Source organism: Odocoileus virginianus, chromosome 8 (genome assembly GCF_023699985.2).
Source record: "Odocoileus virginianus isolate 20LAN1187 ecotype Illinois chromosome 8, Ovbor_1.2, whole genome shotgun sequence".
Lineage (NCBI taxonomy): Eukaryota > Metazoa > Chordata > Mammalia > Artiodactyla > Cervidae > Odocoileus > Odocoileus virginianus.
Window position 1 is genome coordinate 38,268,277 of NC_069681.1, and position 26,916 is coordinate 38,295,192.

General features: G+C 42.4%; 1 protein-coding gene across 1 annotated transcript in view; it reads left to right on the forward strand.

Moving 5' to 3' along the window:
- Positions 1–1,383: 1,383 nt before the first annotated feature.
- Positions 1,384–26,916, forward strand: part of LOC110127197 (ATP-binding cassette sub-family C member 4-like) — a 141,958-nt gene continuing 116,425 nt past the window's right edge. The window contains exons 1-4 of the mRNA XM_020877307.2: positions 1,384–1,849; positions 7,932–8,042; positions 8,572–8,692; positions 19,616–19,840. Coding sequence (XP_020732966.2) covers positions 1,776–1,849; positions 7,932–8,042; positions 8,572–8,692; positions 19,616–19,840 — 531 coding nt within the window. The 5' untranslated portion in view covers positions 1,384–1,775. The remainder of the gene's footprint in view (positions 1,850–7,931; positions 8,043–8,571; positions 8,693–19,615; positions 19,841–26,916) is intronic.

Sequence of the window (26,916 nt, forward strand, 5' to 3'; positions counted from 1 at the left end):
GGATGACAGAGGATGAGATGGTTGGATGGCATCACTGACTCGAAGGACATGAGTTTGAGTAAGCTCCAGGAGTTGGTGATGAACAGGGAAGCCTGGTATGCTGTAGTCCATGGAGTCACAAAGAGTAGGACATGACTGAGTGATTGAACTGAATAGGGCATTGTGGGAGTTAAAAATTAAGTTAGTTCCCTAGAAATGCACATAACCTATATTCTGTAACATATGCCACTGTTATTCTACTAGGCAGGCCCTGAACTCATGAAAGAAATCATAAGGCAATCTCTCTGTCCCAAATGCCCCTTGTAGGAGGGCAGGGAAAAGTTCACTGAGGTCCCCCCACAATGTAACCTGAGATGCCAAAAGACATCTCACATATTGCAGAGATCTCCTGTGACAACATGAATTCATCTACCAAGATCATTTGAAATCTTCTAATCTTTTCTTACCTTTCTTTAAGTCTTGCAGCTCTACAAACATAATCCGTGATGAACCCTGTTATTGGCCAAGGTCAAATGTTTGGCTGCTGATTGTATTTACCAATCCAAGGTCATGTGCCCAAGGTGCAGTGAGAAGAAACAAACTCAAATGTTGGCTCTCTGAGCAGAGAAAAGTTTATTGCAAGGGTCAAGCAAGAAGTATAGGATACTCATGCTCGGAAGGCTGGAATTCCCCAGTGGATTTCGGGGGAGCATTTTTGAATGCAAGCTAAGGGAGAGAGTCCAAGGTACTTGATTAGCTCATGTGCATTTTCTGATTGGTTGATGTTGAGGAGTAAAGTAATGTAGCAGGGGTTATCATCATAAATCCTTAGGTTCCAGTTTATCATGGTTATCATGCAGTTAACTTTTCTCACATGGTGGGCTTTCTAGCATCTGCAAAACAACTCAGGAATGTGCACTAGACCCTGTTATCTGTAGCCTTCAGGGAGGAACTAAAGATTCTGTGACTGCTGTATGGCTAATCTATTGATTAAATTTTTGTTAGTACATGTTCACATTTTTCCAATCAGTGATTCTTGAGCCAGCCTTTTGTGACTCAGAGGAGGCCTGGGAGACTGAAGCTTTTCTACAACAAGAGACAGGCAGAGGGCATGCGGTGGGGTTGGGGTTTATCTCAGGAAGGCCCCACAGGGTCCTGCTCCATTCCAGTTGGAGACCTTCCCACAGTGCCCTGATTTGGTCCTGAGGAGGGCAGCGTGCCCAGAGGGTGGGCTGCTATCTCCTTCTGCCAGCTTTCTCCTGGTTTCCTCTGCAGTGCATGGGGAGCCTCTGAGCAGCAGAGATGGGCGGGGCTGAGCCTCCCTTCTCCACCTTCTGGGTGAGTGCCTCGGCTCAGACCAAGAACTTCCGCAGAGTTTGCAGCCAGGTGCGCTCCGGGGAGCTGGGCTGGCTGTGCCCGGCAGTCAGCCTGCCTGCTTTTATCAAACAGCTGGTAGCTTTGCCTCCCACCTGTGTGGGGCTTCTGGAAGCATCTACCCGGGTGTCTCTTGGTCCTGCAGCCCCACACGTGGCGCGCTGCCTCCATCCTATGCCTGTGGGAGCAGCTGTACAGAGTGGGTGCCTCAGAGGTGGTCCCTGGAGGCTGCTCAGTCCTGTGAGGCAGGACCTGGAGCCACCTGAGCTCCACTCTCAGAAGCAGGTGTTCTCAGGTTCCCACCCAGTGGACCTGCGAGGCGGCCAGTCTCCAGCATCCCCATCAGCGCCTCCAGGAGCACCGGGAACCCCATCGCCTCCTGAGCAGTGCGAACTGAGTCCGTGTCCACCTTGACCGGCAAGATGTTGCCTGTGTCCCCGGAGGTGAAGCCCAACCCGCTGCAGAACGCTAACTTCTGCTCGCGCCTGTTTGTCTGGTAAGCGCCCCATCTGAGCTGTGACATTCGGCATGCCTGACACTGCAGGCTCCTTTAGGAACCAAGGGACAAGGCAAGGGAATACGCTTGGGTGCCCAGGGAAGGGGGCAACAGGACTGGGAGAGGTACCTGGGGACCTGGTGGCAGGGGTACTGGCTTTCCCTGCCTTGCTGCCCTCCACCCAGCCAGTCTCAGGAGCCTGAGAGCTGATGCTGCAGGAGGTAGGGAGGCTGCCTAGGGGGAGTCACAGCCCAGCGGGAGAAGAAACTGGGCCTCCTACTGTCCACCTTATCTGTCTTCCTCAGAACTCCTCAGGAACTCAGTCAGTTCTGAACTAAAGCTGCACCTCTCCCCACTAAGCAAGCAGCTTATGAACAACTTTATCTAATTATTGTCCTGCACCTTTGCCATCTTCCAATAATGTCCCCACCTTTTCCCATGTTCCTTAGGTGAACAACTGAGATCCAGCTGCCCTGGACTCCCGCTCTCCCCCTGTCTGTGACCCTGTCTTTCTTTCTCTCCCTCCCTTTCTCCCTGTGTGACTGACTGCATGTCCTGGTACCTAGTTGTGGTCAATTTCAAGTGTGTACAAAACACTTTTAGTTTTTGTGTGTGTGTGTGTGTGTGTGTGTTTTAACCTGAAATAATTTTCTTGATATTTGAATTGCTTTCAGTGGGACATTTGCTTTAAACCACAAGATATCTCCGTCTGGATTATCAGAATACAAAATCCCTTCTCTCCCCGCCCCCCACCCCAACCAAAACAAACAAAGGAACAAACGAACAAAACCCCAAACCCACAACTCAGCTTCAAATAAGCTTTGAAGAAATGAGACTCTAAATATTTACATATGGGTCAAGAAATAAATCACAAACTATTTACAAAAATACACAAGCTTATATGCATTAACAATTTACACCAGTTCACAAAAATATTAAAACATAAAAAAAAACACTATATAAATTAAAGTTAAGAACTCAGAAGTATGAGCTAAGACTTCCTAGGATGCTTCTCTCATGCAGGTCATGGTTGAAAAATCAGATTTTGCTATCTTGGAATCTAAACTGTAAAACAACCATTTTTATTCTTTGAACACTAACAGCACTAATCAAAAAAGGAAAAAAAGACCCTCTGTGCACACTGACATTAATTTTTATGAAATGAATGGGGACACTATTTCTGGAACATGTTTTGCTTTCATCTGGAACACATGGCCAGGAGCAGAGTATATATTTGGCCACAGCCCCTTTCCTTATTGCAAATATCTCCACTTCCACCTTTGAAGACCAAACCCTGGGGGAGTGGGGTCTTATCTAGATTTTAGCCTTCAGAGAAGCAGTGCATGGTCTTGATGCAGGTGGTCCTGCCCTGGAGTCTTGTGGTCCTGAAACCATTGACTGGTTTCTGAGCTGGGAGGAAGCACCAATGAAAAAACGCTGCAGAGAGCTGAAGTTCTTAACTAAAGTTTTCATCTGATAACTGGGACTACTAACTAGGCAGGCCTGAACCTTTGGACTTAAATTACACTTGGGTGATTATTAGGTCTTTTGTTTCTGGATCCATCTTTTCCATAAATTCTGATATTTCCTTCTTTTATGGGACAGTCTACGGGGTCCCTGGGGCATGGGAGCTCCTATGCTTGTTTTGATGGTAGTTTATTCAGTGTGCGTAGCTACATCTCTTGGCCATTTGATGACCCTTAAGGGCTTCCCTCATAGCTCAGTTGGTAAAGTATCCACCTGCAATGCAGGAGACCCTGGTTTGATTCCTGGATCGGGAAGATCCGCTGGAGAACGGATAGGCTACCCACTCCAGTATTCTTGGGCTTCCCTTATGGCTCAGCTGAAAAAGAACCTGCCAGCAATGGAGGAGGCCTGGGTTCTATCCCTGAGTTGGGAAGATCCTCTGGAGAAGGGAAAGGCTACCCACTCCAGTATTCTGGCCTAGAGAATTCCATGGACTGTAGTCCATGGGGCCACAAAAGTCAGACATGACTGTGAGCTACTTTCACGTCACTAAGGAAAGAGGGGGGCTTCCCTGGTAGCTCAGATGGTAAATAATTCACCTGCAATGCAGGAGACTTGAGTTCAATCCCTGGGTTCAGAAGATCCCCTGGAGGAGGAAATGGCAATCCATTCCAGTATCGTTGCCTGGAGTCCCCATGGACAGAGAAGCCTGGCGGGCTACATACAGTGCATGGGATCACAAAGAGTCGTACATGACTGAGCAACTAAGCACAGCACAGCACAAGGAAAGAGGGACCTTGAAGAAGGAATACAGGTGTGGTTACTGTAAGTAATAACAAACCAGGCAAACATCTTCTTAACTTTAGGCAGGGCAAGGAACTCTCCAAGCTCGTTCTGTTTGTGGACTTTGAAAACGTTTATATGTGCATGGAAATGAAAGGTGAGGACTTCTCTTCAATATTGATTGACACCCATTTGCAGTTTTCCTGCTGGAGAGAAAGGAGCTATTATCTCTTACTTCACCCTGAAGACACTGAAGCAGAGAGGTTGAGTAAGTTGCCTACCATCACACAGCTAGTAAGCGGTAGTTTGTGTCTGGAGTCTATATTTCTTGTCTATGTAACTGCTGTGCTTGTCATGGAATTGGTTGCCTGGACTTGTTCCAGGGTCCTAGCCCAGGCTGAGACCCCCCTTCATGACTGGGGAGGTTCTTTTTTCACTCAGATTCCCACAACCTATAAGTAAACTGATGGTGAGACTGGTAGAAGACAAGTTGCTCAATGACCAAAGAACTGAGAAGCAGGGATTTAGTTTGCAAATCAACCTCTCAACCCAATTTGGCTTAGACACTGAGTATCAGAGGGCTAAGGTAGGAGGAAGGGAATTAAGAGAGGGAGGAATATTCATGGCTTACCCAAAAACAGGGTGTAGTTTGGACGTGAAATGAGGCAACACTCCTTTTTAGTCCTTGTATGAGCTCTTCAGGTTGTTGTCATAGCCACTGTCAACTGTAGTGGTCCTGGTGGGTGTGTCATTTATCATGCTAATATATTACAGTGAATGTGTAATGAGGGTCTGTGTCTACTGGAGGTTAGGTCTTCTGCCATTTGGGTCCTGGCTAATTCTAATCAGTTCTTATTTTTCTCTTTCCTTTTATGATTGAGTGTGAAGCTCAGATAAGAGCAGTTGGTTTCCATTTGAGAAAGGGGAAGGGATATAATTCAGGGTAACAGCCTTTCCTTTTTACTGCTCCTCATTCCTGAGGGAGTCTGAGGGGCAAAGGTTGGTCTTCTGATACCACTTCTTGCTGAGCAAGGGCATTGTCATATGTTGGGTTAGAAGAGCAGAATTTTTCCTGATTCAACCAAAATGAATCTGATTGTCAACAGGCTATAGTCCCAATTTCTCATAGCCCTAAGTAAAGACCATCAGAAGCTTGACTCAGTTCTCCAAGATATAAAACTAATGAGACAATTGAGGAATCATGGACCAAAGAGCAAGAGAAGGAGAGTAACTGTAGGGGGTTCTTAGAATGGCCTTAGAAGCCCATGGAACCTGGGAACAGCTCTTCTGATCCTTTCAAATTAGTTCAGTCAGGCCCTTCTTGTTCTGAGTATTTAACCAAGTGGCCCTCTCTCTGTTTTTTTTTTTTTTTTTTTTTTTAATATTGTTTTTTGGAGTATAGTTGATTTAAAATGTTGTGTTAGTTTCAGATGCACAGAAAAGTGAAGTAGTTTTACATATACTTATATCCACTTTTTAAAAGATTCTTTTTCCAATATAGGCCATTCCAGAGTTACAGAGTATTGAGTAGAGTTCCCTCTGCTGTATACAGTAAGTTCTTACTAGTTATTTATTTTATATACAATAGTTTATATATGTCAATCCCAGTCTCCCAATTTGTCCCTTCCTCCCTTACCCCCTGGTAACCATAAGTTCATTTTCTACATCTGTAACTCTTCTTCTGTTTGGTAGATAAGTTCATTTGTACCATTTTTTTAAGATTCCATGTGTAAGTGATACCGTATGATATTTGTCTTTCTCTGTCTGCAAGCGGCTTTCTCTAGCATCTGGGATGCACTCTCTTCTATCTGACTGCTCGTGTTAACATAGAAACAACAGGAAATGGTGAGTGGGGCACAAATTCCCCCTTGATTAGCCAGCAGGTAAAAAAGAGCTTTGCAGTGGTCAAATGTCTTCTGGGCCAGAGAGTCCGGTGAAGATTTTACCGTTCTAAGTTTGGAACTGGATTTTCTAGTTACCCAGGCCACTGTCCCAGCAACTTCTTTTATACTTATGGTATTATAAGTTGTTCCTCTTGTTAGGCTCACCAGGGATCCTACAAGAGTGACAAGTCCTGCTATTACCAGTCTAGTTCCTTTCCTGACTAGATGAATGGCCCTCTTTGGTTCAGAGGTGGTGTGAGTGTAATTAAAATCTGAATGTAACCTGGATCTGGGTTGAACCACCTATAGCCCAGTGTTGCCTGGTAGTTTTCTTGGAAACAGTTAATGGCCCAACATGGGTGGCCCTTGCCATAAGAGCCCTAAGGAACAAACATCCCTCAGGGGCACACACTGTCTTTGGGTTTTCTTGAGTCATGTTTAGGCTCATGGTTGGTGCCCTTCCATCCAGGTCTCTGGCTGCATGGCCACACCCCTCCATATTTGGTATGATCCTGTCCCCAGAGCCCATAAGCATGGTAACTGTCTACAGTCAGCTATGCCTGTAGGTGGAGGGCTCATAGTGAACAGTTGGTTGGACCCCCAGGAAACAGGGATTTGACTAACAAATACGCCTTTGCAGGGGTGTGGTGGCAGTGGGCAACCTGGATGTCCCTGGGCAGAAGCCTGGGTGTGGAGGAATTAAACCTAGTTTGGTGATGTTGTCAACTGTTAGTGCAGTTCCCTGAAAGTCTGGTGGGTTGTATTTATTCCCCAACTGAAGCTGATGGTGACAGATCCAACAGTCAGTAAAACTCCAGCACTTTTGGATGTTTAAATGTTACTTTTAAAGATAAAAGCATCTGCCAGGGATAAGAAGAATCAACTGTGCATTTTATGTCGGAAGATGTTGCTTATCTTTAGGATGTCGGAAGATGTTGCTTATCTTTAGGATGTCTTCAGGAGGTCAGAAAAAGGCTCACGTGGTGGTCTGGCTGAGGAGAGTCTGACAGGGCTGTAAAGAAGTTAGGGTCGAGAGCCTGTTAGATTCAGGGTGTTGTATCCGGGGTCTTCCCTGGTAGCTCAGCTGGTAAAGAATCCACCTGCAATGCAGGAGACTCCATTTGATTCCTGAATAAGGATGATTCCCTGGAGAAGGGATAGGCTTCCCATTCCAGTATTCTTGGGCTTCCCTGGTGGCTCAGACAGTAAAGAATTTGCCTGCAATGCAGGAGACCTGGGTTCGATCTGATTTCCTGTAAAAATTCCTTTGTGTTGACAGTTAATCTAAGGAGATATTGAGACCTCAAGGTTGCAACTGCTTTGAACAAGACTGGAGGTATCCTTGAATCTGCTACAGTTCGGAAGATTTAAGTCCTCAGTAATATAGGACTATATCTGCAGCCTTAGCCACAATGGCCATTCAGCTGTATTCTGCATGCTTGAACCACAGTTACTTTATTTTGATTTCTAAATGTATTTTTCCATAATAATTAAAGCAGATGTACAATGTATGTTCATTAGGCCACAAACAGGTTGCTCTAGTTAAGGTATATCATGTAGAAGCCAGTGTGACTTTCCTATACCTAGAGATATATACTTCCCTGGTGACTCAAACAGTAAAGTGTCTGCCTGCAATTAGGAGACCCAAGTTCGATCCCTGGGTCAGGAAGATCCCCTGGAGAAGGAAATGGAAACCCACTCCAGTATTCATGTCTGGAAAATCCCATGGCTGGAGGAGCCTGGTAGGTTACAGTCCATGGAGTTGCAAAGAGTCAGACATGACTCACTTCACTTCAGAGATATGTGCGTGTGTTTGAAAGCGTGTATCTAATTTGCCCCATATCTTTATATTGAAAATGTTGACTTTTTTTTTAACAAAGTCTTTAAATCTAGGATTCTAATTGAGGGTAATTTGGAGGGTAATATGTCACTTTGCTTTTTTTTACCAGGTGGCTAAACCCCTTATTTAAAATGGGTTACAAGCGGAAACTAGAACCAGATGACATGTACTCGGTGCTTCCGGAAGATCGCTCCCAGCACCTCGGAGAAGAGCTGCAAGGGTGAGCACAGGCAGCTGGGAAAAGGGCTGGAAGTGAGAATTTCCACATGAGGCTAAAGGTTTGGGGCGGGCTTGCCTTCCTCTGGGTTCTTCTGATCCTCCTCCCTGACACTGCACGCTCAGTCCCCTCAGGCTGACCCCATGCTTAGCCCACTTTGGAGGTCCGTGTTCCCTGTGCATCTGTGGAAGTAGAGGGAGCCCGCAGCCATGTCCCTGGAGGCCGAGCTCTGTCCCCGGAGGTGGGGCCCCTGGAGGAGGGTGTCTGCCCTCCTGAGCTGCTCATGACCTGTGAGTCCAGCAAATCTCAGCAGAAACTTGTTTCCAGAATCTGGAACTTTTCCCTCAAGTCCTGTTTCTCTGGTGCTTCAATGTCAGCACCACTCATCTTTCAGGAGCCCTGTGAGCAGTTCGCCAGCATCTTTGGGGCCCCACAGAGCACCCGGTAGTGAAGGCCCATCTCCCACTCCGCTCCTCCCCGTTTCCCTGTGGTGGACACGCTGTTCTTCACTGTGCTGTGTTTCTCGTCACAGATACTGGGATCAGGAAGTTAAGAGAGCCCAGAAAGACGCACAGGAGCCTTCCTTAATGAAAGCAATCATAAAGTGTTACTGGAAATCCTATTTAATTTGGGGAATGTTTGCATTTCTTGAGGTAAAAGACTTTCATACTGCACATTGCTTTTTGGTGTATGTATCTCAGTACTGAGGTGGATGGGACGGGTGGGGAGAGAGGCCAGTAGTCTAAGGTCTGAGGATGAACCCTCACAGAAACATGATAGAGCTCTGAGGTTGTATTTATATTTAGAATGGACAAGGATTGGACCTCCAGGGGTTGCTATTTTTCTTTTAACTGATTAAAAACAGTGTTGTGGAAGCATGGTCTTGAAATAAAAGACATTTTATATTATGCTAGCAAGTTCATGGTGCTCATTATAAACACTGATTGATCTTTGACCAAAAGATTTCTACAGCTTCAGGCAATATGTGCCCTGTGATTTAGAGGAAGGTAACTTGGACCTGAGCCCAGAACAAGATACATTTTACAGACACTTGGCAAATAATTGTTAACTTGCCCAGGTCACTGATAAATGCTTTCCTAAGAAGATATCGTCACCTCTCCTCTGACAGGGGAACAGAACCCAGGGCCCTGCATCTGGACTGTAGCCGCCCAGAACTCCTAAGAGCAGACCTTTCCCCAGGCTGCCCCCTTCCCCATGGGCTGGCACTGTGAGCCAAAGCCCCCGAGGGGAGGAGCTCCAGCTTCACTGTGAATTCTCTGCACCCTCCATGCTGCTTTCTTTCCATGGCTGTGGGGGTGGTTTGCTGGTTTAAGGGCGAGTCTTGGTAGCTGAGATTGGCAGAGGGTGGAGAAGGGGGTGTGCAGGGCAAACCAGAGGCAGAAAACTGAGCTCAGTGACCTCCATGACCTTGAAGATCCTGGGTCAAGACCCCCCAGAGGACAGTCCCCCTGGGGACACAGTGCGGGCAGCCCCCCGTTCTGGCTGAGCCTGCTGGAGGTCTGCTGCAGACCCCCCTGGGTGGCTGGTGCTCTCCGTGGTCCCTCAGTGGTGCCTTAGGGACACGGTTGGCCTGTGAGTGTGTGAGAGCAGGAGGGATGGAAGGTGCAGTTGCTGTGAAAGGGTGTTTTAGGTGGAGAAAGTGGCGAGTTGTCATCAGTACGTTGTGTTGGGGTGAGTTGGGTGGGCCAGGTGGTTTACAGGTGGGCAGCGTGGCTCTGGTTTAAAGGCTGTGTTTACTGAAGGGCACGGCGGGCATGGGCAGCTGGGAAGGTGAAGTCCATCCCACACAAGTGGGGAAACCATAGAATTTGTAAGCTCACAGGTCCTGGGAGATGGAGTTCTCATTGATGACAAATGTGGGTTGGCCATTGTGCCAGAGGGTGGGGCAGAGTGCCACCTTATAGAGGGCTCTGACCACAGAGATACTGCAGTGCCTTGTGAAGGGCACAGGATGGGAGAGGGGGCGGGTACTCCTTAGACTGTCCCAGCCCTTCTTTGACCCATGTGCAGTTGTCCCACTGATGGTGTTTCCATATATTCACAGTACATTGTCATTTGAAATACACAGGTGACAAACTGGTGTGGCCTGTTTGTGCAGGATTTCCTGACCTCACACAGCAGAGCTCTCATAAATTCTTATCAGGAAATCCTGGGGCCTCAGTGTCTGCCTGTGGCTCATGCCAGGTTCCTGATTGGATGAGTGGCCCCAGGGTTAAATGTTGGATCATATCCTGGAGCAGGTCTTTCTCTGCTGGCCCTGATTCTCTAATTTCCCTTTGGTACCAGATGCTGAAGAAGCTGAAGTCAAGTGCATCTCAATAGATGGCCCACAAGGCTAGGTTTGAACTGAGCTGCTAGTTTTTCTTGTTGTCCTGGGCTGTTAGCCCCTTGGGTGGGGTCACTAAGCCTCAGATGGATCCCATCCTAATTTGAGTCCTGAGTCTTGGCTGTGGCAGCTCATGGGAGAAGCACACATAGAGGGAGAGGCCTCATGATATCATGAGAGAGAGAGGCTGCAGGATCTGAGGTTCTTCCTGAGAGGGAATCCTCTCCACTGTGGTGCTGGGAGTGTTGATTTCACAGTTTTCCAGCCCCAGTAATACTTCCTGCTGGGGATCCAGGAAGGCCAGGCCTGGGACTGCATAAGGTGCACCTGCTACAGCCCTGGGCCCTCTTTCAGGAGATTGGTTGTTAGGTGGTCATGGCAGACAAGTGGGGAGTAGTGGACTTGGAAAATAAGGAGGCTCATTCTCTCTACTAGCAACAGTGCTAGTTGGTTAAATAATTGATTGTTTGAGCAACTTTCCGTGTTGTGATCTATCTGTACTACTTGCTGGTCTCTGTATTTTAGATATTGGAAGATCTATACTTGGCCCAGAATTTTCTAAAATTCAAACACATTTCCTTTGTGACTGCCAGCCTTCTTTTAATTCCTCTGATGCACAGAATGCCTCATGGATCATCTATGATTCTCACGCCATATACTGTTACCACCCACAGAACAGTCAGGGCTTCCCCCAGAAACACTGGCAGCACCAACAGGAAGATGCCCGTCCAGGTCAGGCTTTTGGGGTTAGGATTTCAAGTATGAAAACTTCTGTCCTATGAGACAGAAATTTGAAATACACAGGTGTCCTATGAGTGACTATAATGCTCAGAGAAACAAGTACAGGCTGAAGTTGAATGCGGAGCTTTTGCAGGTCACCTCTAATTCAAACAGAACAGCCAGGAAATTCTGAGCATTCCTGGCCCCTGTGTGCACCTCCATGGGGACCATGGGTAGGGAAGATGGGTCTCCGGCTATCCAGTGCCCTCAGAGTAGAGAGGAAGATCCTGAAGCCTCTGCCTGGGCCTGAGTCACAGCGACCACCTCCCCCGCCATCAGTGCTTCTCTCTGAGGGGTGAGGTCTCCATTGCTGGTGTGTAAGTGGGGTGACCTCAGAGAGCCAGAGTTGGTTCACCCAGTCCCTTCCCCTGAGAGGGGAGGTGTTGCGGGGAGTTATGTCCTTTTCCCAGGACCCTTAGAAGTGGCCCAGCCTTGTCCGGTCACTTGGCCTTTGTCTGAGGCCGCTTTTGCTGGTGGTCTCTGGTCCAGGTGGAGGCCGTGGGAAGCCCATGTGTGTGTAAACCTTCACTTTGGAGCTCAGCTGATGGGCAGGAAGGAAACAGAATCCTCTGCGACCCACAGTGAGCTCTGTGCCTGGACTCAGGGCTGGTTCCCCAGGAGCTGAGTGGGCTTTGCATTTATTTCCCAACCCTTTCTTCCATGTGTCCCTCACTTTGCTCAACCCAGGAGGCTGAGGAGTGGCTGCTGGTGGCAGAGATACTGTGGGCTGAGAGCAACCACTGAGGACCACACAGCAAGGGAGAGGAGGAGGGGGCGTTGAGCCAAGCAGACAGGGACCTGCAGAGCAGACCTGCTGTGTGCGCCTCGCTGGTTCCTGAGAGCATAGCATTAGCCATTAGGTGTTAGTAATATCCACAGTGGTGCCCCTGAGTCATGAATGATTGTGACACTTTTTAACCTGTTTTATTTTCTCTTTTTAAAGCATATGTAAGTTTTTATTGTAACATTCAAAGAATTTTTAAAAATTGAAGTGTGATTGACTAACAGTGTTAATATTAGTTTCAGGTGTACAACATAGTGATTCAATATTTTTTTTATTCAGTATTTTTATTTATTTATTTAAATACAAGTTCCCACTTTTATTTATTTATTTAGGCTGAACAGAATCTAATTTCCTGACCAGAGATTATCCCAAGCCCCTGGATTTGGAGTGTGGAGTCTTACCCACTGGACTACCAGAGAAGTCCCAATTCAATATTTTTATACATTACAAAATGATTACCGTGATTAAGCCTAGTTATCATCTGTCACCATACAAAGTTTTCAGTGATATTGACTATATTTCCCATGTTGTACATTGTATCCCTGCAACATATTTATTTTATAACTAGAAGTTTGTACCTCTTAATCTCCCTTGCCTATTTCACTCATTCCCCCCACCTCCTCAATCTGTTTTCTTTAAGATGTTAGGGAAATAGGTGACTCATATTTAAAAGGTTACATTAATAATGGTTAAAATTTTTAGCAGTCTACTTATAAATGAAACATTAATTACTATCTAGAAAACTTAGCTTTTACAAATGACTTTTCTGATAAGTTCTTGTCCTGCCATGATGGCCTATAAGCAGCACTGAGTTTTCCAAACCCTTTGTGAAACCAACCTCTGCCATTAAGGATAGAATAAGTCTCTTCCCAAAACTTCTGATAATCAGTTTAGTTGCTCAGTCATATCCAACTCTTTGTGACCCCATGGACTGCCTCATATCAGGCCTCCCCGTCCATCACCAACTCCCAGAGCTTGCTCAAACTCATGTCCATCGAGTCAGTGATGGCATCCAACCATCTCATCCACTGTCATTCCCTTCTCCTCTTGCCTTCAATCTTTCGCAGCATCAAGGTCTTTTCCAATGAGTCATTTCTTCACATCAAGTGGTCAAGTATTGGAGTTTCAGCTTCAGCATCAGTCCTTCCAATGAATATTCAGAACTGATTTCCTTTAGGATGGACTGGTTTGATCTCCTTGCAGTCCAAGGGACTCTCAAGAGTCTTCTCCAGCACCACAGTTCAAAAGCATCATTTCTTTGGTGCTCAGCTTTCTTTATGGTCCAATTCTCACATCCATACATGACTCCTGGAAAAACCATAGCTTTGAACAGACGAACCTTTGTTGGCAAAGTAATGTCTCTACTTTTTAATATGCTATCTAGGTTGGTCATAGCTTTTCTTCCAAGGAGCAAGCATCTTCTAATTTCATGGCTGCAGTCACCATCTGATAATAAAAGTGATAATAAAAGCCATACCACCATCTGATAATAAAAGTGATCAAAAACACTTGTTTTAATGGTGGTTTCAGAGCACTTTAAGCTGTGGTAGCTCACACAGCTGTCCCAGAAATCCTTCAAGGTAGACAAGGCAGGTATTTCCACAGATGAGCACCTGGAGCTATAGGAGGGCACATGATGGGCTTAGGGTCATGTGACTCGCAGGTGTTCAACCTGGTTTCTGAAGCCCAGTGTTCTAACACCCAGGCCAGTGTTCTCTGCGTTCTGTCCTGAGACTTCCTTTCCTCCCACAGCCTCCACTGATGCTCAGAGCCAGGAGGAGGTGTTTGTTCTGATAACAACTCTGTGCTCCTCTGTCAATTGCTTTCTGTAGTTTTTTTTTTTTCTTTTTTTCCTGTAGATATTTAGCAACATTTCAAAAACACGAAAAAGAATAGAAGGGAAGCAGAACATGTTACCCCACAATATGCATCTCTGGCAGAAAGGTTATTTTGAGCTTATTCTTTGAGAAATAGACACAGGAAAAGTTCTGAAGACAGAGTAGCAGTTTGCCTTCTGTGAGGAACATTTACATTGATAAAGAAAATCTCCATTTATAAGGATGTCTCCATCTCTGTGGATTTCTAGGTGGCGTTATTGGTAAAGAACCCTCCTGCCAATGCAGGAGAAGTAAGAGATGCAGGTTTGATCCCTGGGTCGGGAAGATCCCCTGAGGAGAGATGACAACCCACTCCAGTATTCTTCCCCAGAGAATCCCATGGACAGAGGAGCCTGGAGGGCTACAATCCATGGGGGTCACAAAGAGCCAGACACAAATGAAATGACTTAGAATGCACACTCCATCTCTGTACTAGGAAGAAAAGAATGTCTCTAAATCACAGAAGAATCTTGTTGATAGAGAAGTCTTCATGAAGAATTTAAATCTGCATAACAAACCCAACCTGACTCTAATTTAAGCTGCATTTCCTATTAACTTTTCATAAGTGTCCCCTCCCTTCTTTTGTCTTTATCTGGAAATGGTATTTAAGGTGGTGGTTTGGGTCATCTCAGGCTTCCCTGGTGGCTCAGGGGCTTCCCTCATGGCTAAGATGTCAAAGAATCTGCTAGAAATGCTGGATACCCGGGTTTGATCAAGACCTGTGTTCAGTCCCTGGGCTGGGAAGATGCCCTGTAGTAGGAAATGGCAACCCACTCCAATATTCTTGCCTGGAGAATTTCATGGACAAAGGAGTCAGGTGGGCTACAGTCCATGGGGTCACAACAAGTTGGACATGATTGAGTGACTAACACTTTGGGCCATCTCAGGTAGTTACTCAGTTTTTCTGGCATTTCTGATGTGTATCAGAAATACATGTGTTAGTAAATTTCTGTTTGATTTTCTTTTTTTTTTTCTTCTGTCGTTTATTACAGGGAGTATCAGCTAAGTGTGCAGGGAAATAAGCACCTATGTCACCCTAAGCCAGCTTCAATAACTGTCAACTCATGAGCTTTCTTACCTCATCTCAACTCCTACTTGCTCTCACTTCCGAAGATTATTTGGAAGCAGTTCCTAAACATCATATCATTTTTATCTATAAATGTTTTAGTATGTATCTTTAAAAGATGTGGACTCTCCCCCCTAAATAATTCCAATTCCATTATGATGCATAAACATTAACTTTAATATCATCAGTATTTAACCAGTGCTCATGTTGTCTTTTCCCCCCTTGTTTGAAACAGCATCATAAAAGCTACATTTGGTTCATAGAGGTTGTATAGGTTGCTTTTCTATCTCCCTCTATCCATCCCCCCTCTCTCTCTTTCCTCTCAACCATTTATTTAGTTTATTTATTTATATATATTTCTAAAGGAAGAAACTAGGTTGTTTGTCCTATAGAGACTCCCACAGTTTGAGTTTGGTGGATTGCCTCTCCCCCAAGTTGTGTAACTGGCTCCTCTGGTACCTTAGGTTTGGGGGTTAGATCTAGAACTTTATCTGAGTCATTCAGGTTTCCCTTTTGTAGGAGATAGGGTTATAGGTTTGTATACCTCCTTTATGAGGTACATAACATCATTTTGTATGTGTGACGTTAAGAGCGATTCATGATTATTACTCAAGATCCATTAATTCAGTAAGGGTTCCAAAATGGTGATGTTCTAGTTCTAAATCTTCCCCTCTTCATTTATCAGCTGCAGCATTTCCATAAAGAGAAGCTTTGTCATTATAAACTCTTTGGTTACCCCGAGCCATAGTATTTATAGGAAGGGTAGGGAAATTCTTCCTTTCCCAGATGATGCTAGCATGCAGTCAGGATGAAGACCACTGTGTAAAAGAGGACTGAATGTGTATCTAGGATCTTTATGTTTATTATCTCCCCAGATTCACTGCTTTTCCTCCTTAGCCCTGGATCCTGCTCAACTCTACTTTTGTCACCTTTCACCCAGTTCTAAAACTTAATTGGCTTTTCATTTTCCCAGAAGCTCACCCTTTTTTCCTTGTTTCCCTCAAGCTTTTCTTTTTTTTTTTTTCCCTCTGTCTGATAGCATGTTTCCATTTCCTGTTTGCTTTTTTTTTTTTTTTCTCATGAATGAGAGATGAGGAAGTTGGGTAAGAAATGTGTCAAGTATATGTGGAAGCCTGGAGGAGGAACTGTACCCACTCCAGCAGTTCTAGCATCTAACTGTGTAAGAAGTTTCCCTAAGGACCAGGAGGTAGTGATTAATATCAGTGCTTTCAGGAGGCTGAATACCAAGGACTATCAAGAAATGTCTGCCTCAGAGACTCTGAGACTCTTGTAGAATCTTGAATGATGGATGATGTGATATTATTTTGGACTCTTTTAAAAATCTCATATGGTTTAACAGTTGTGAAGAATTTTTGTGAAAGAATAAGAACTATATTCTCAGTTGGTTTGTAGAAAGGGTCACAGATTGATATAAAAGATGAAGGGTTTATGGAGGCAATATTTGACCTTGTTCTGAGGGGAATGGCTACCCACTCCAGTATTCTTGCCTGGAAAATTCCCTGGATAGAGGAGCCTGGTGGGCTACAGTCCATGGGGTCACAAGGAATCAGACATGACTAAGCAACTAACACACACTCACACACACACACACACACATTACTTATTCAGAAAGTTCTAATTTGGTTAGTTTCATGTTTGATAATGAGTATTTTCTCAGTTGTTTTATTGCTTACCAGTTTGAAGTTAAGGATCAGGAATAGATATATGAGAGAATTCCTTGGTGGCGTCTGCCCACACCAGTGAACACATGGTAAGGGTAGCTCCCTGGAATGGCAGCTCCCAGTGTTTGAATCCCAAGTGTGAGCCACCCCCTGGGATTCTGGGAGACTCTCCAAGACAAGCAGAGTCGTCAGAAATTGTGCCTTCCCTTGACATTCACACCACTCTTCCATTTGGAGTTAATACTTGGAACAGAGCATTGAGCCTATGGAGGAGTTAATCTTCTGGCAGCGGAAAACCTTTCGCCTGGTTTGCCTCAGCCAGTTGCTACCAAATTCCAGAAGTGGAGACATTCACAGGTTAAAAATGTTGTTGCCAGCTATCCTGTTAAATTATTCTTTATCTCTAACCTTTCCTTGTGTGTGGAGGGGATAGATTTTCTCAGTCCAAATCTGATAGCCCAATCACTTCCTTCTGTGTGTTCTAGAAGCTTTAAAGAATCGTATTTAGTACTTGTATTCGTATTCTCTCCTGATACACTTTGGGGTTTTGTTTCCTTGTGTTATTGACTATTTAGTTTTCTGTTTTGTTGAGAGAAATTACTGTAAAATTGTTATTTACTTGTATTTTATATGGAGTATAAAATCTATTTTCCAATTTCAATAGTTGGAACTTATGCTTGAGTGGCAATTCTTTGTACTTTATGCTCTTCACCACTTTTCTAAATTGTCATAACTACTTCTCACTGGAGGCAAGGCAGTGCTTAAGGATAACAAATAACTCTACCCCCAAATTATTTCAAATCACTGTAATGGTTCTTGTTCAAAAACCTTTGTTATCTTTTTGAAAACTTAAATCTCAAATAAAGAATGATAATTATTATGGAAAAAAATGGACAGATGAGTGGAAGATCTGGGCCATGAACTGGCATTATACCTTAATGAGGCTATTTGCTCTGCTGACTTGTTAAATACTGTCTCTGAGCAGAAAACTCCAGGTGCTTAAGATGGTAGCGACCTGCCTTTATTTTGCACTTTTTTCCCCCTAAATTTGTTGCATCTATCAGTATTCTCTTTGGTGGATGACATTACTCTTACTTCTTTTTCCTATAATTATAAAATGTTTAGGCTTAAATGGAGAGCTGAGTAACAGGTAACAGTGATTCCCAGAGACACTCATAGTTTTCTGGAAAGTTTGATGCAGCAGGTGTTAGTGCTGGGCTTCTGGTGGAGAGCCCTAGTTTTATAGGCTGTAGACTGGACTGCCCTTGACCACAGCTGGACTGGGACTGCCCGTGTGTACAGTGTGATGTGCTTACTTCTCTGTGTAAGCCTCCAGATTTCCATCTCAGTAAACTATAGTGTATTTTACAATTTACTGTATTAGGGACTTTTCCATGAGCTCTTAATGCTTCTTGGGATAAATGATAGGGCTTGCTAGAAATGTTACAGTGAGTCTTTGTATTCTTGAGAACCGATTAAATTACTCTGATCTGATCATCTTAATCATAATTCAACTAAACGGCATTCCCTTACTTCTCTACAATAGATGAAAACTTCCATGAATTCAGAGAAGGCGAGGCAGTTAGTGCAGTCTGCGAGCATGTGTATGCATGTGTGCAGAGGAAGGCAGGGGTGTTGAGGTTCAATGTGACATGCATTTGAGGAATGGGGACAACTTTCTATAAATAACTGGATTGAGCACTACTTGTTTGAGCAGAAAATGCTTGTGGTGTTGTGTTTTGTTTGTTGTTTTGAATTATCCTTTCCTTCCTCTTGTATGCGGGTTCCTCGTCTTTAAGGAGACAGAAGAGAGCTATGAAAGCAAACCCATTGGTCATTTTCCAGATCTGTGTTAGTCAAGAGGGATTCCCTAAAAGGAAAACCTTGATTCAAAGTTGAGTTCCTGAAAGATTTCTAAATTCTTGGTGTTTTTCTTCTGAGAAGTATGTGGAGGAAATGGTGTTTAGGGTGGAGGTGTTAATTTTTGGTGACTTCAATTTGTGTTAACTGTTTGGTTTTCTTTGAGGGTGGAGAAGTGGTCCTTCAAGGGGTGACTAGAGGGAGGAAGTAGGTTGTGGGGTAGAGTGGCCATTTGGCAGGGTAGGCAACTGTTGCTGTTTATTTGCCTTTAGTTTTAGAAAATAAAATAGCTTTCCCTGAGTCTTACTCAGGAAGTAAGCGTGGTTACCTGCTAAGTCTTGGTTTAGGATTTTAATATTTTCCTTGAGGAATAGATAATTGATAACATTTCTTCCAAATTAGCACCTGAGGTTTATGACTGATGGCAAACCATGGATAACACTGTTTTCAAGCTTAATTTCTGCCATGTTTAATATTTGATTCCAAGTATCATCCGAGCTTCTAGGGGTAGAGATACATTGATGCAGTGTCCCCTTGGGCAGAAAATCTGGGAACCTCCCAAAGGTGGTTTCTTTGTGATACTCCAGCAGCAGCTGGTCTCTGCTTGTCTTGATTTAGCAACATGTGGAGTCTGGGGTGGTAAATATTGGGTCTGAGCTTGTGCCAATGTCTCAGTTCATAAAGGCTCTTAAAGCAGAAGGTGATGGAAAGAGCATGCCTCTAGTACATGAGCCATCTTGACTTTCTATTGGGCTAAAATGTTGCGAATACAGGAGACAGGGGCTTGTTCACATGGAAGCAAATTTCTTACCTTCTTCTGCCACTTTTCACTTATCCATCTTAGACCAAGACTCTTGCTATTTTGACAAATGGGTTCTAAAGCACTGCTTATAATACTTATTGAGCATCCACAATGTGCTAAGCACAATGTACCCGGGCTTTATTGCCTTTGAATGTAAAATTTTTCTTAAGGTTAAAACTATTGTCTCATGTCTTACAGAAAATAGTGCATCTGCATATATATATATATATATATATATTTAAATGTAGCCCTGAATGTAGCATTTTGCCAAAATGTCTTTTTAACATGCTAATAGTAAAAGTTTGTGTTAAGAAAATTTGTAGAGCTTGCATTTCTAATTAAGGCTTTTCTTTTCTTTTTTTTTTTTTTTCCTTTTAGGAAGGCACCAGAGTAGTTCAGCCCATATTTTTGGGGAAAATGATTAGTTATGTTGAAAACTCTGATTCCACCAATTCTGTCACTTTGCAAGAAGCCTACGCCTACGCCACAGTGCTGAGCACCTGCGTGCTCGTGTGGGCCGTTCTGCACCACTTGTACTTCTATCACATTCAGCGTGTGGGGATGAGGCTGAGAGTAGCCGTGTGCCATATGATCTACCGCAAGGTAAGTGTCACTCGGTACCAAAGTATGTACCTCCCCTGAAGTATCAGAAATATTTTGGGAAAGCTGTCTGTAAATTAAAGATTTTGTAACTGTCATCATTTACACATTACTAGATATGCTTGCTAATTACATCAAGCCAATTTTATTGCTGTTTAAGCAAAGTTTACTGAAATATAATGAAAAGTTTTCTCCTGAGGTCATGTGGGGGCAGTCTTTAATAACTTACCCACTATTGCATAATAGTGGCTGTCTGAGGAAGCCTTACAAATAGCTGTGAAAAGAAGAGAAGTGAAAAGCAAAGGAGAAAAGGAAAGATATACCCATTTGCATCCAGAGTTCCAAAGAATAGCAAGGAGAGATAAGAAAAGCCTTCCTCAGAGATCAATGCAAAGAAACAGAGGAAAACAATAGAATAGAAAGACTAGAGATCTCTTCAAAGAAAATTAGAGATACCAAGGGAACATTTCATGCAAAGATGGGCTCAATAAAGGAAAGAAAAGGTAGGGATCTATCTTGCATATAGAGTTATCATTACCATCTTTCTAAATTCCATATATATGTGTTAGTATACTGTATGGGTGTTTATCTTTCTGGCTTACTTCACTCTGTATAATGGGCTCCAGTTTCATCCATCTCATTAGAACTGATTCAAATGTATTCTTTTTAATGGCTGAGTGATATTCCATTGTGTATATGTACCATAGCTTTCTTATCCATTCGTCTGCTAATGAGTATCTAGGTTGCCTCCATGTCCTGGCTATTATAAACAGTGCTGCAATGAACATTGGGGTACACGTGTCTCTTTCAGTTCTGGTTTCCTTGGTGTGTATGCCCAGGAGTGGGATTTCTGGGTCATATGGCAGTTCTATTTCCAGTTTTTTAAGGAATCTCCACACTGTTCTCCATAGAGGCTGTACTAGTTTGCATTCCCACCAACAGTGTAAGAGGGTTCCCTGCACAACAAAGGAAACTATAAGCAAGGTGAAAAGACAGCCTTCAGAATGGGAGAAAATAATAGCAAATGAAGCAACAGACAAAGGATTAATCTCAAATATATACAAGCAACTCCTGCAGTTCAATTCCAGAAAAATAAATGACCCAATCAAAAAATGGGCCAAAGATCTAAACAGAAATTTCTCCAAAGAAGATATACAGATGGCTAACAAACACATGAAAAGATGCTCAACATCACAGAAATGGTAGGGATCTAACAGAAGCAGAAGATATTAAGAAGAGGTGGCAAGAATACACAGAAGAACTGTACAAAAAAGATCTTCATGACCCAGATAATCACAATGGTGTGAGCACTTACCTACAGCCAGACATTCTGGAATGTGAAGTCATGTGGGCCTTAGGAAGCATCACTATGAACAAAGCTAGTGGAGGTGGTGGAATTCCAGTTGAGCTATTTCAAATCCTGAAAAATGATGCTGTGAAAGTGCTGCACTCAATACGCCAGCAAATTTGGGAAACTCAGCAGTGACCACAGGACTGGAAAAAGTCAGTTTTCATTCCAATCCCAAAGAAAGACAATGCCAAACAATGCTCAAACTACCACACAATTGCACTCATCTCACACGCTAGTAAAGCAATGCTCAAAATTCTCCAAGCCAGGCTTCAGCAATATGTGAACCCTGAACTTCCAGATGTTCAAGCTGGTTTTAGAAAAGGCAGAGGAACCAGAGATCAAATTGCCAACATCTACTGGATCATTGAAAAAGCAAGAGAGTTCCAGAAAAACATCTCTTTCTGCTTTAGTGGCTATGCCAAAGCCTTTGACTGTGTGGATCACAATAAACTGTGGAAAATTCTGAAAGAGATGGGAATACCAGACCACCTGATCTGCCTCTTGAGAAACCTGTATGCAGGTCAAGAAGCAACAGTTAGAACTGGACATGGAACAACAGACTGGTTCCAAATTGGAAAAAGAGCACGTCAAGGCTGTATGTTGTCACCCTGCTTATTTAACTTATATGCAGAGTACCTCATGAGAAACGCTGGGCTGGAAGAAGCACAAGCTGGAATCAAGATTGCCAGGAGAAATATCAATAACCTCAGATACACAGATGACACCACCCTTATGGCAGAAAGTGAAGAATAACTAAAGAACCTCTTGATGAAAGTGAAAGAGGAGAGTGAAAAAGTTGGCTTAAAGCTCAACATTCAGAAAACTAAGATCATGGCGTCTGGTCCCATCACTTCATGGCAAATAGATGGGGAAACAGTGTCTGACTTTATTTTTTGGGGCTCCAAAATCACTGCAGATGGTGATTGCAGCCATGAAATTAAAAGATGCTTACTCCTTGGAAGGAAAGTTATGACCAATCTAGACAGCATATTAAAAAGCAGAGCTATTACTTTGTCAACAAAGGTCCATCTTGTCAAGGCTATGGTTTTCCAGTGGTCATGTATGGATGTGAGAATTGGACTATAAAGAAAGCTGAGCACTGAAGAATTGATGCTTTTGAACTGTGGTGTTGGAGAAGACTCTTGAGAGTCCCTTGGACTGCAAGAAGGTCCAACCAGTCCATCCTAAAGGAGATCAGTCCTGGGTGTTCATACCTTGACCACCTGATGTGAAGAGCTGACTCAATTGAAAAGACCCTGATGCTGGGAATAATCGAGGGCAGGAGGAGAAGGGGACAACGGAGGATGAGATGGTTCATGGGGTCGCAAAGAGTCAGACACGACTGAGTGACTGAACTGAACTGATTGCATAACATTCACTAAATTGTAATGAGGAAGTCTAATTAAAAACTAAGTATCACAATGACTTTCAATTTTTCATGCCTAAATCTCATAGTGATATTTATAAAAAATTCTTAATGTTATTCATTAAAACCCTCACTTATATCAAAGTTTTATTTACAGGTGAACTTCAGTGATTGGATTTATAAAATTAGATCAAGAAGCAAAAAGTATATTTGAGAAAGGGAATGATAATAATTTTAACAGATCCATCTAATTTTATTCAATATAATTGTGTTAACTAAAGAAATATGTAAATAAAATCCATGCAAATGCAAACTCATTCACTATATTCTATAGATATGAATGTTTTTAATGGTATTAAAGAATATCTTAGGGTGTTTGATATAAAACTTGAAACTATACATTGTTTTATTAATTCTGGAGAGAATTTGTTGCTCTTCATTCAAGCTATTTTTAAAAATTCTTTAAGTTTTAATGGGTGGATAATTGCTTTACAGAATTGTGTTGGTTTCTGCCAAACATCAACATGTATCAGCCGCAGGTATATGCCTGGCAAAGGAGATACCATGACAAAGCTATTTTTAAAACAATATTTCCTTTTATCTTTAATATGCAGTGTAACACTTTTAATAACAACCTGATTTTTTATTCATATGCTAAAAAGTTTTATTGAAGTTTAACTGACCCGAGACACTGTTAGTTCCAGATGCAAAAATAGTGATTTGTATTTCTATACATTACAAAATGATCCCCATTATCAGTCTAGTTACCATACAAAGTTATTAAAATATTATTGACTCTTTTCCCCATGCTACACACTTCATCCTCCAGACTTGTTTATTTTGTAACTGGAAGTTTACCTCTTTTTAAAAAACTTTTTATTTTGTATTGGGGCATAGCTGATTAACAATGTTATGGTAGTTTGAGGTGAACAGGGAAGGGACTCAGCCATGCATATACATGTATCCATTCTCCCCCAAATTCCTCTCCCATCCAGGCTGCCACATAACATTGAGCAGAGTTCCATGTGCTATACAGTAGGTCCTTTCTGGCTATCCATTTTGAATATAGCAGTGTGTACATGTCCATCCCAAACTCTGTAGCTATCCCTTTCCTCCATCCTTCCCCCTGGCAACCATAAGTTCATTCTCTAAGTCTATGAGTCTCTTTCTGTTTTGTAAATAAGTTCCTTTGTATCATTTTTTTTAAGATTCCACATATAAGGGATGTCATATCATATTTCTCCATCTCTATTTGACTTACTTCACTCAGTATGATGCCCTCTAGGTCCAACCATATTGCTGCAAATAGCATTATTTCATTCTTTTTAATTACTGAGTAATATTCCATTATATATATGTTCCACATCTTTATCCATTCCTCTTTCAATGGGCATTTAGGTTGCTTGCATGTCTTGGTTATTGTAAACAGTGCTGCAATGAACATTGGGATTCATGTACCCTTTCAGATCATGTTTTTCTCTAGATATATGCTCAGTAATGATATTGAAGGGTCATATGGTAGCTATATTTTTAGTTTTTTATGGAAACTTCATACTTTTCTCCATAGTGGCTGTACCAATTAACATTCCCACCAATGGTGTAGAAGAGTTCCCTTCTCTCCACACCCTCTCCAGCATGTACTGTTTGTGGATTTTTTGATGATAGCTATTCTGCCTGGTATAAGGTGATATCTCATTGTAGTTTTGATTTGCATTTCTCCAATAATTGGCAGCATTGAACATCTTTTCATGTGCCTCTTGTCTATCTGTATGTCTTCTTTGGAGAAATGTCTGCTTAGGTCTTCTGCCCATCTTTTGATTGGGTTGTTTGTTTTGATGCTGTTAAGCATCATGAGCTGTTTGTAGATTTTGAAGATTTATCTCTTGTTGGTCACATCATTTGCAAATATTTTCTCCTAATCTGTGGATTGTCTTTTTGCTTTGTTTGTTTCCTTTGATGTACAAAATCTGTTGAGTTTAAGTTGGTCCCATTGTTTATTTGTGTTTTTATTTCCATTATTCTGGGAGACAGATTGAAAAAGATACTGCTGCAATTTATGTCAGAGACTATTTGGCCTCTGTTTTCCTCTAAGAAGGAAGTGTCTGATCTCATATTTAGGTCTTTAATCTATTTTGAGGTTATTTTTATGTATGGTGTTAAAGAATGATTTAACTTGTTTTTTCTTTTAATATAGCTGTCCAGTTTTCCCAAGACCATTTTTTGAAGAAACTGTCTTTCCAAACTTGTGTAGTCTTGCCTCCTTTGTCATAGATTAATTAATCATTGGTGCATGGGCTTATTTCTGAGTTTTATATCCTTTTTCATCAATCAATATTTCTTTTTTTGTGCCAGTACCATACTATTTTGAAGACTGTAATGTTTTAGTATAGTTTGAAGTCAGGGAGCCTGTTTGCTCCAGTTCCATTTTTCTTTCTCAAGGTTACTTTGGCTATTCAAGGTCTTTTGTATCTCCATACAAATTTTGATATTTTTTGTTCTAGTTCTATGAAAAATGTCATTAGTAGTTTCAAAGGGATTGTGTTGCATCTGTAGATAGCCTTGGGTAGTATAGTCATTTTGACAACCTTGATTCTTCCAATGCACAAACATGACATGTCTTTCTATCTGTTTGTATCTTATTTGATTTCTTTCATCAGCAACTTATAGTTTGCAGAGTACAGGTCTTTTTATCTCCTTCTGTAGGTTTACTCCTAGGTATTTTATTCTTTTTGATGTGATGATAAATGGAATTGTTTCTTGAATTTGTTTCATATCTTTCATTGTTAGTGTATAAAAATGCAACAGATTTCTATGTATTAATTTTGTAACCTTCAACTTAACCAAATTCATTGGTAGTTCTAGTAGTTTTTGATAGCATGCTTAGGATCTTCTATGTATAGTATCATGTCATCTGCAAATAGTGACCATTTAACTTCTTTTCATATTTGGATTCCTTTTACTTTTTCTTCTTCGATTACTATGACTTCCGATTACTATGTTGAATGAAAGTGATAAGAGTGGAAATCCTTGTCTTGTTCCTGATTTTAGAGGAAATGCTTTCAACTTTTCATGGTTGAGTATGATGTTGGCTGTAAGTTTGTTGTATATGGCCTTTATTATGTTGAGGTACCTCCCCTCTATGCCCACTTTCTGGAGAGTTCTATTCTTTAATCATAAATGGATGCTGAAATTTGTCAAAAGCTTTTTCTACACCTATAAAGATGATCATATAGTGTTTCAGTCTTCAATTTGTTGATGTTGATTTGTGGATATTGAAAAATCTGTGCATCTGTGGTTTGAATATTAGTTGATCTTGGTGTTCAGACAGTTCAGTCACTTAGTAGTATCCAACTCTTTCAACCCCATAGACTGAAGTATGTCAGGCTTCTCTGTCCTTTACCAACTCCCAAAGCTTACTCAAACTCATGTCCATTGAGTCAGTGATGCCATCCAACCATTTCATCCTTTGTTGTCCCCTTCTCCTCCTGCCCCCAATCCCTCCCAGCATAAGGGTCTTTTCCAGTGAGTCAATTCTTCACATCAGGTGGCCAAAGTATTGGAGTTTCAGCTTCAACATCAGTCCTTCCAATGAATATTCAGGACTGATTTCCTTTAGGATGGACTGGTTGGATCTCCTTGCAGTCCAAGGGACTCTCAAGAGTCTTCTACAACACTGCAGTTCAAAAGCATCAATTCTTCAGCATACAGCTTTCTTTATAGCCAAACTCTCACATCCATACGTGGCAACTGGAAACACCATTGACTAGATGGACCTTTGTTAGCAAAGTAATGTCTCTGCTTTTAATATGTTTTCTAGGTTGGTCATAGCTTTTCTTCCAAGGAGCATGCATCTTTTAATTTCATGGCTGCAGTCACCATCTGCAGTTATTTTGGAGCCCAAATAAATAAAGTTTCTCACTGTTCCATTATTTCCCCATCTATTTTCCATGAAGTGATGGGACTGGATGCTATGATCTTAGTTTTCTGAATGTTCAGTTTTAAGCCAACATTTTCACTCTCCTCTTTCACTTTCATCAAGAGGCTCTTTAGTTCTTCTTTGCTTTCTGTCATAAGGGTGGTATTATCTGCATATCTGAGATTATTGATATTTTCCCCAGCAATCTTGATTCCAGCTTGTGTTTCGTCCAGTCTGGCATTTTGCATGATGTACTCTGCATATAAGTTGAATAAGTAGGGTAACAATATACAACCTGGACGTCCTCCTTTCCTGATTTGGAACAGGTCTGTTGTTCGTGTCCAGTTCTAACTGTTGCTTCTTGACCTGCATACAGATTTCTCATGGTGTATGATCTCATGGTTTAAGATCATGGTGTATGATTTTTATAATGTATTTTTGAAGTG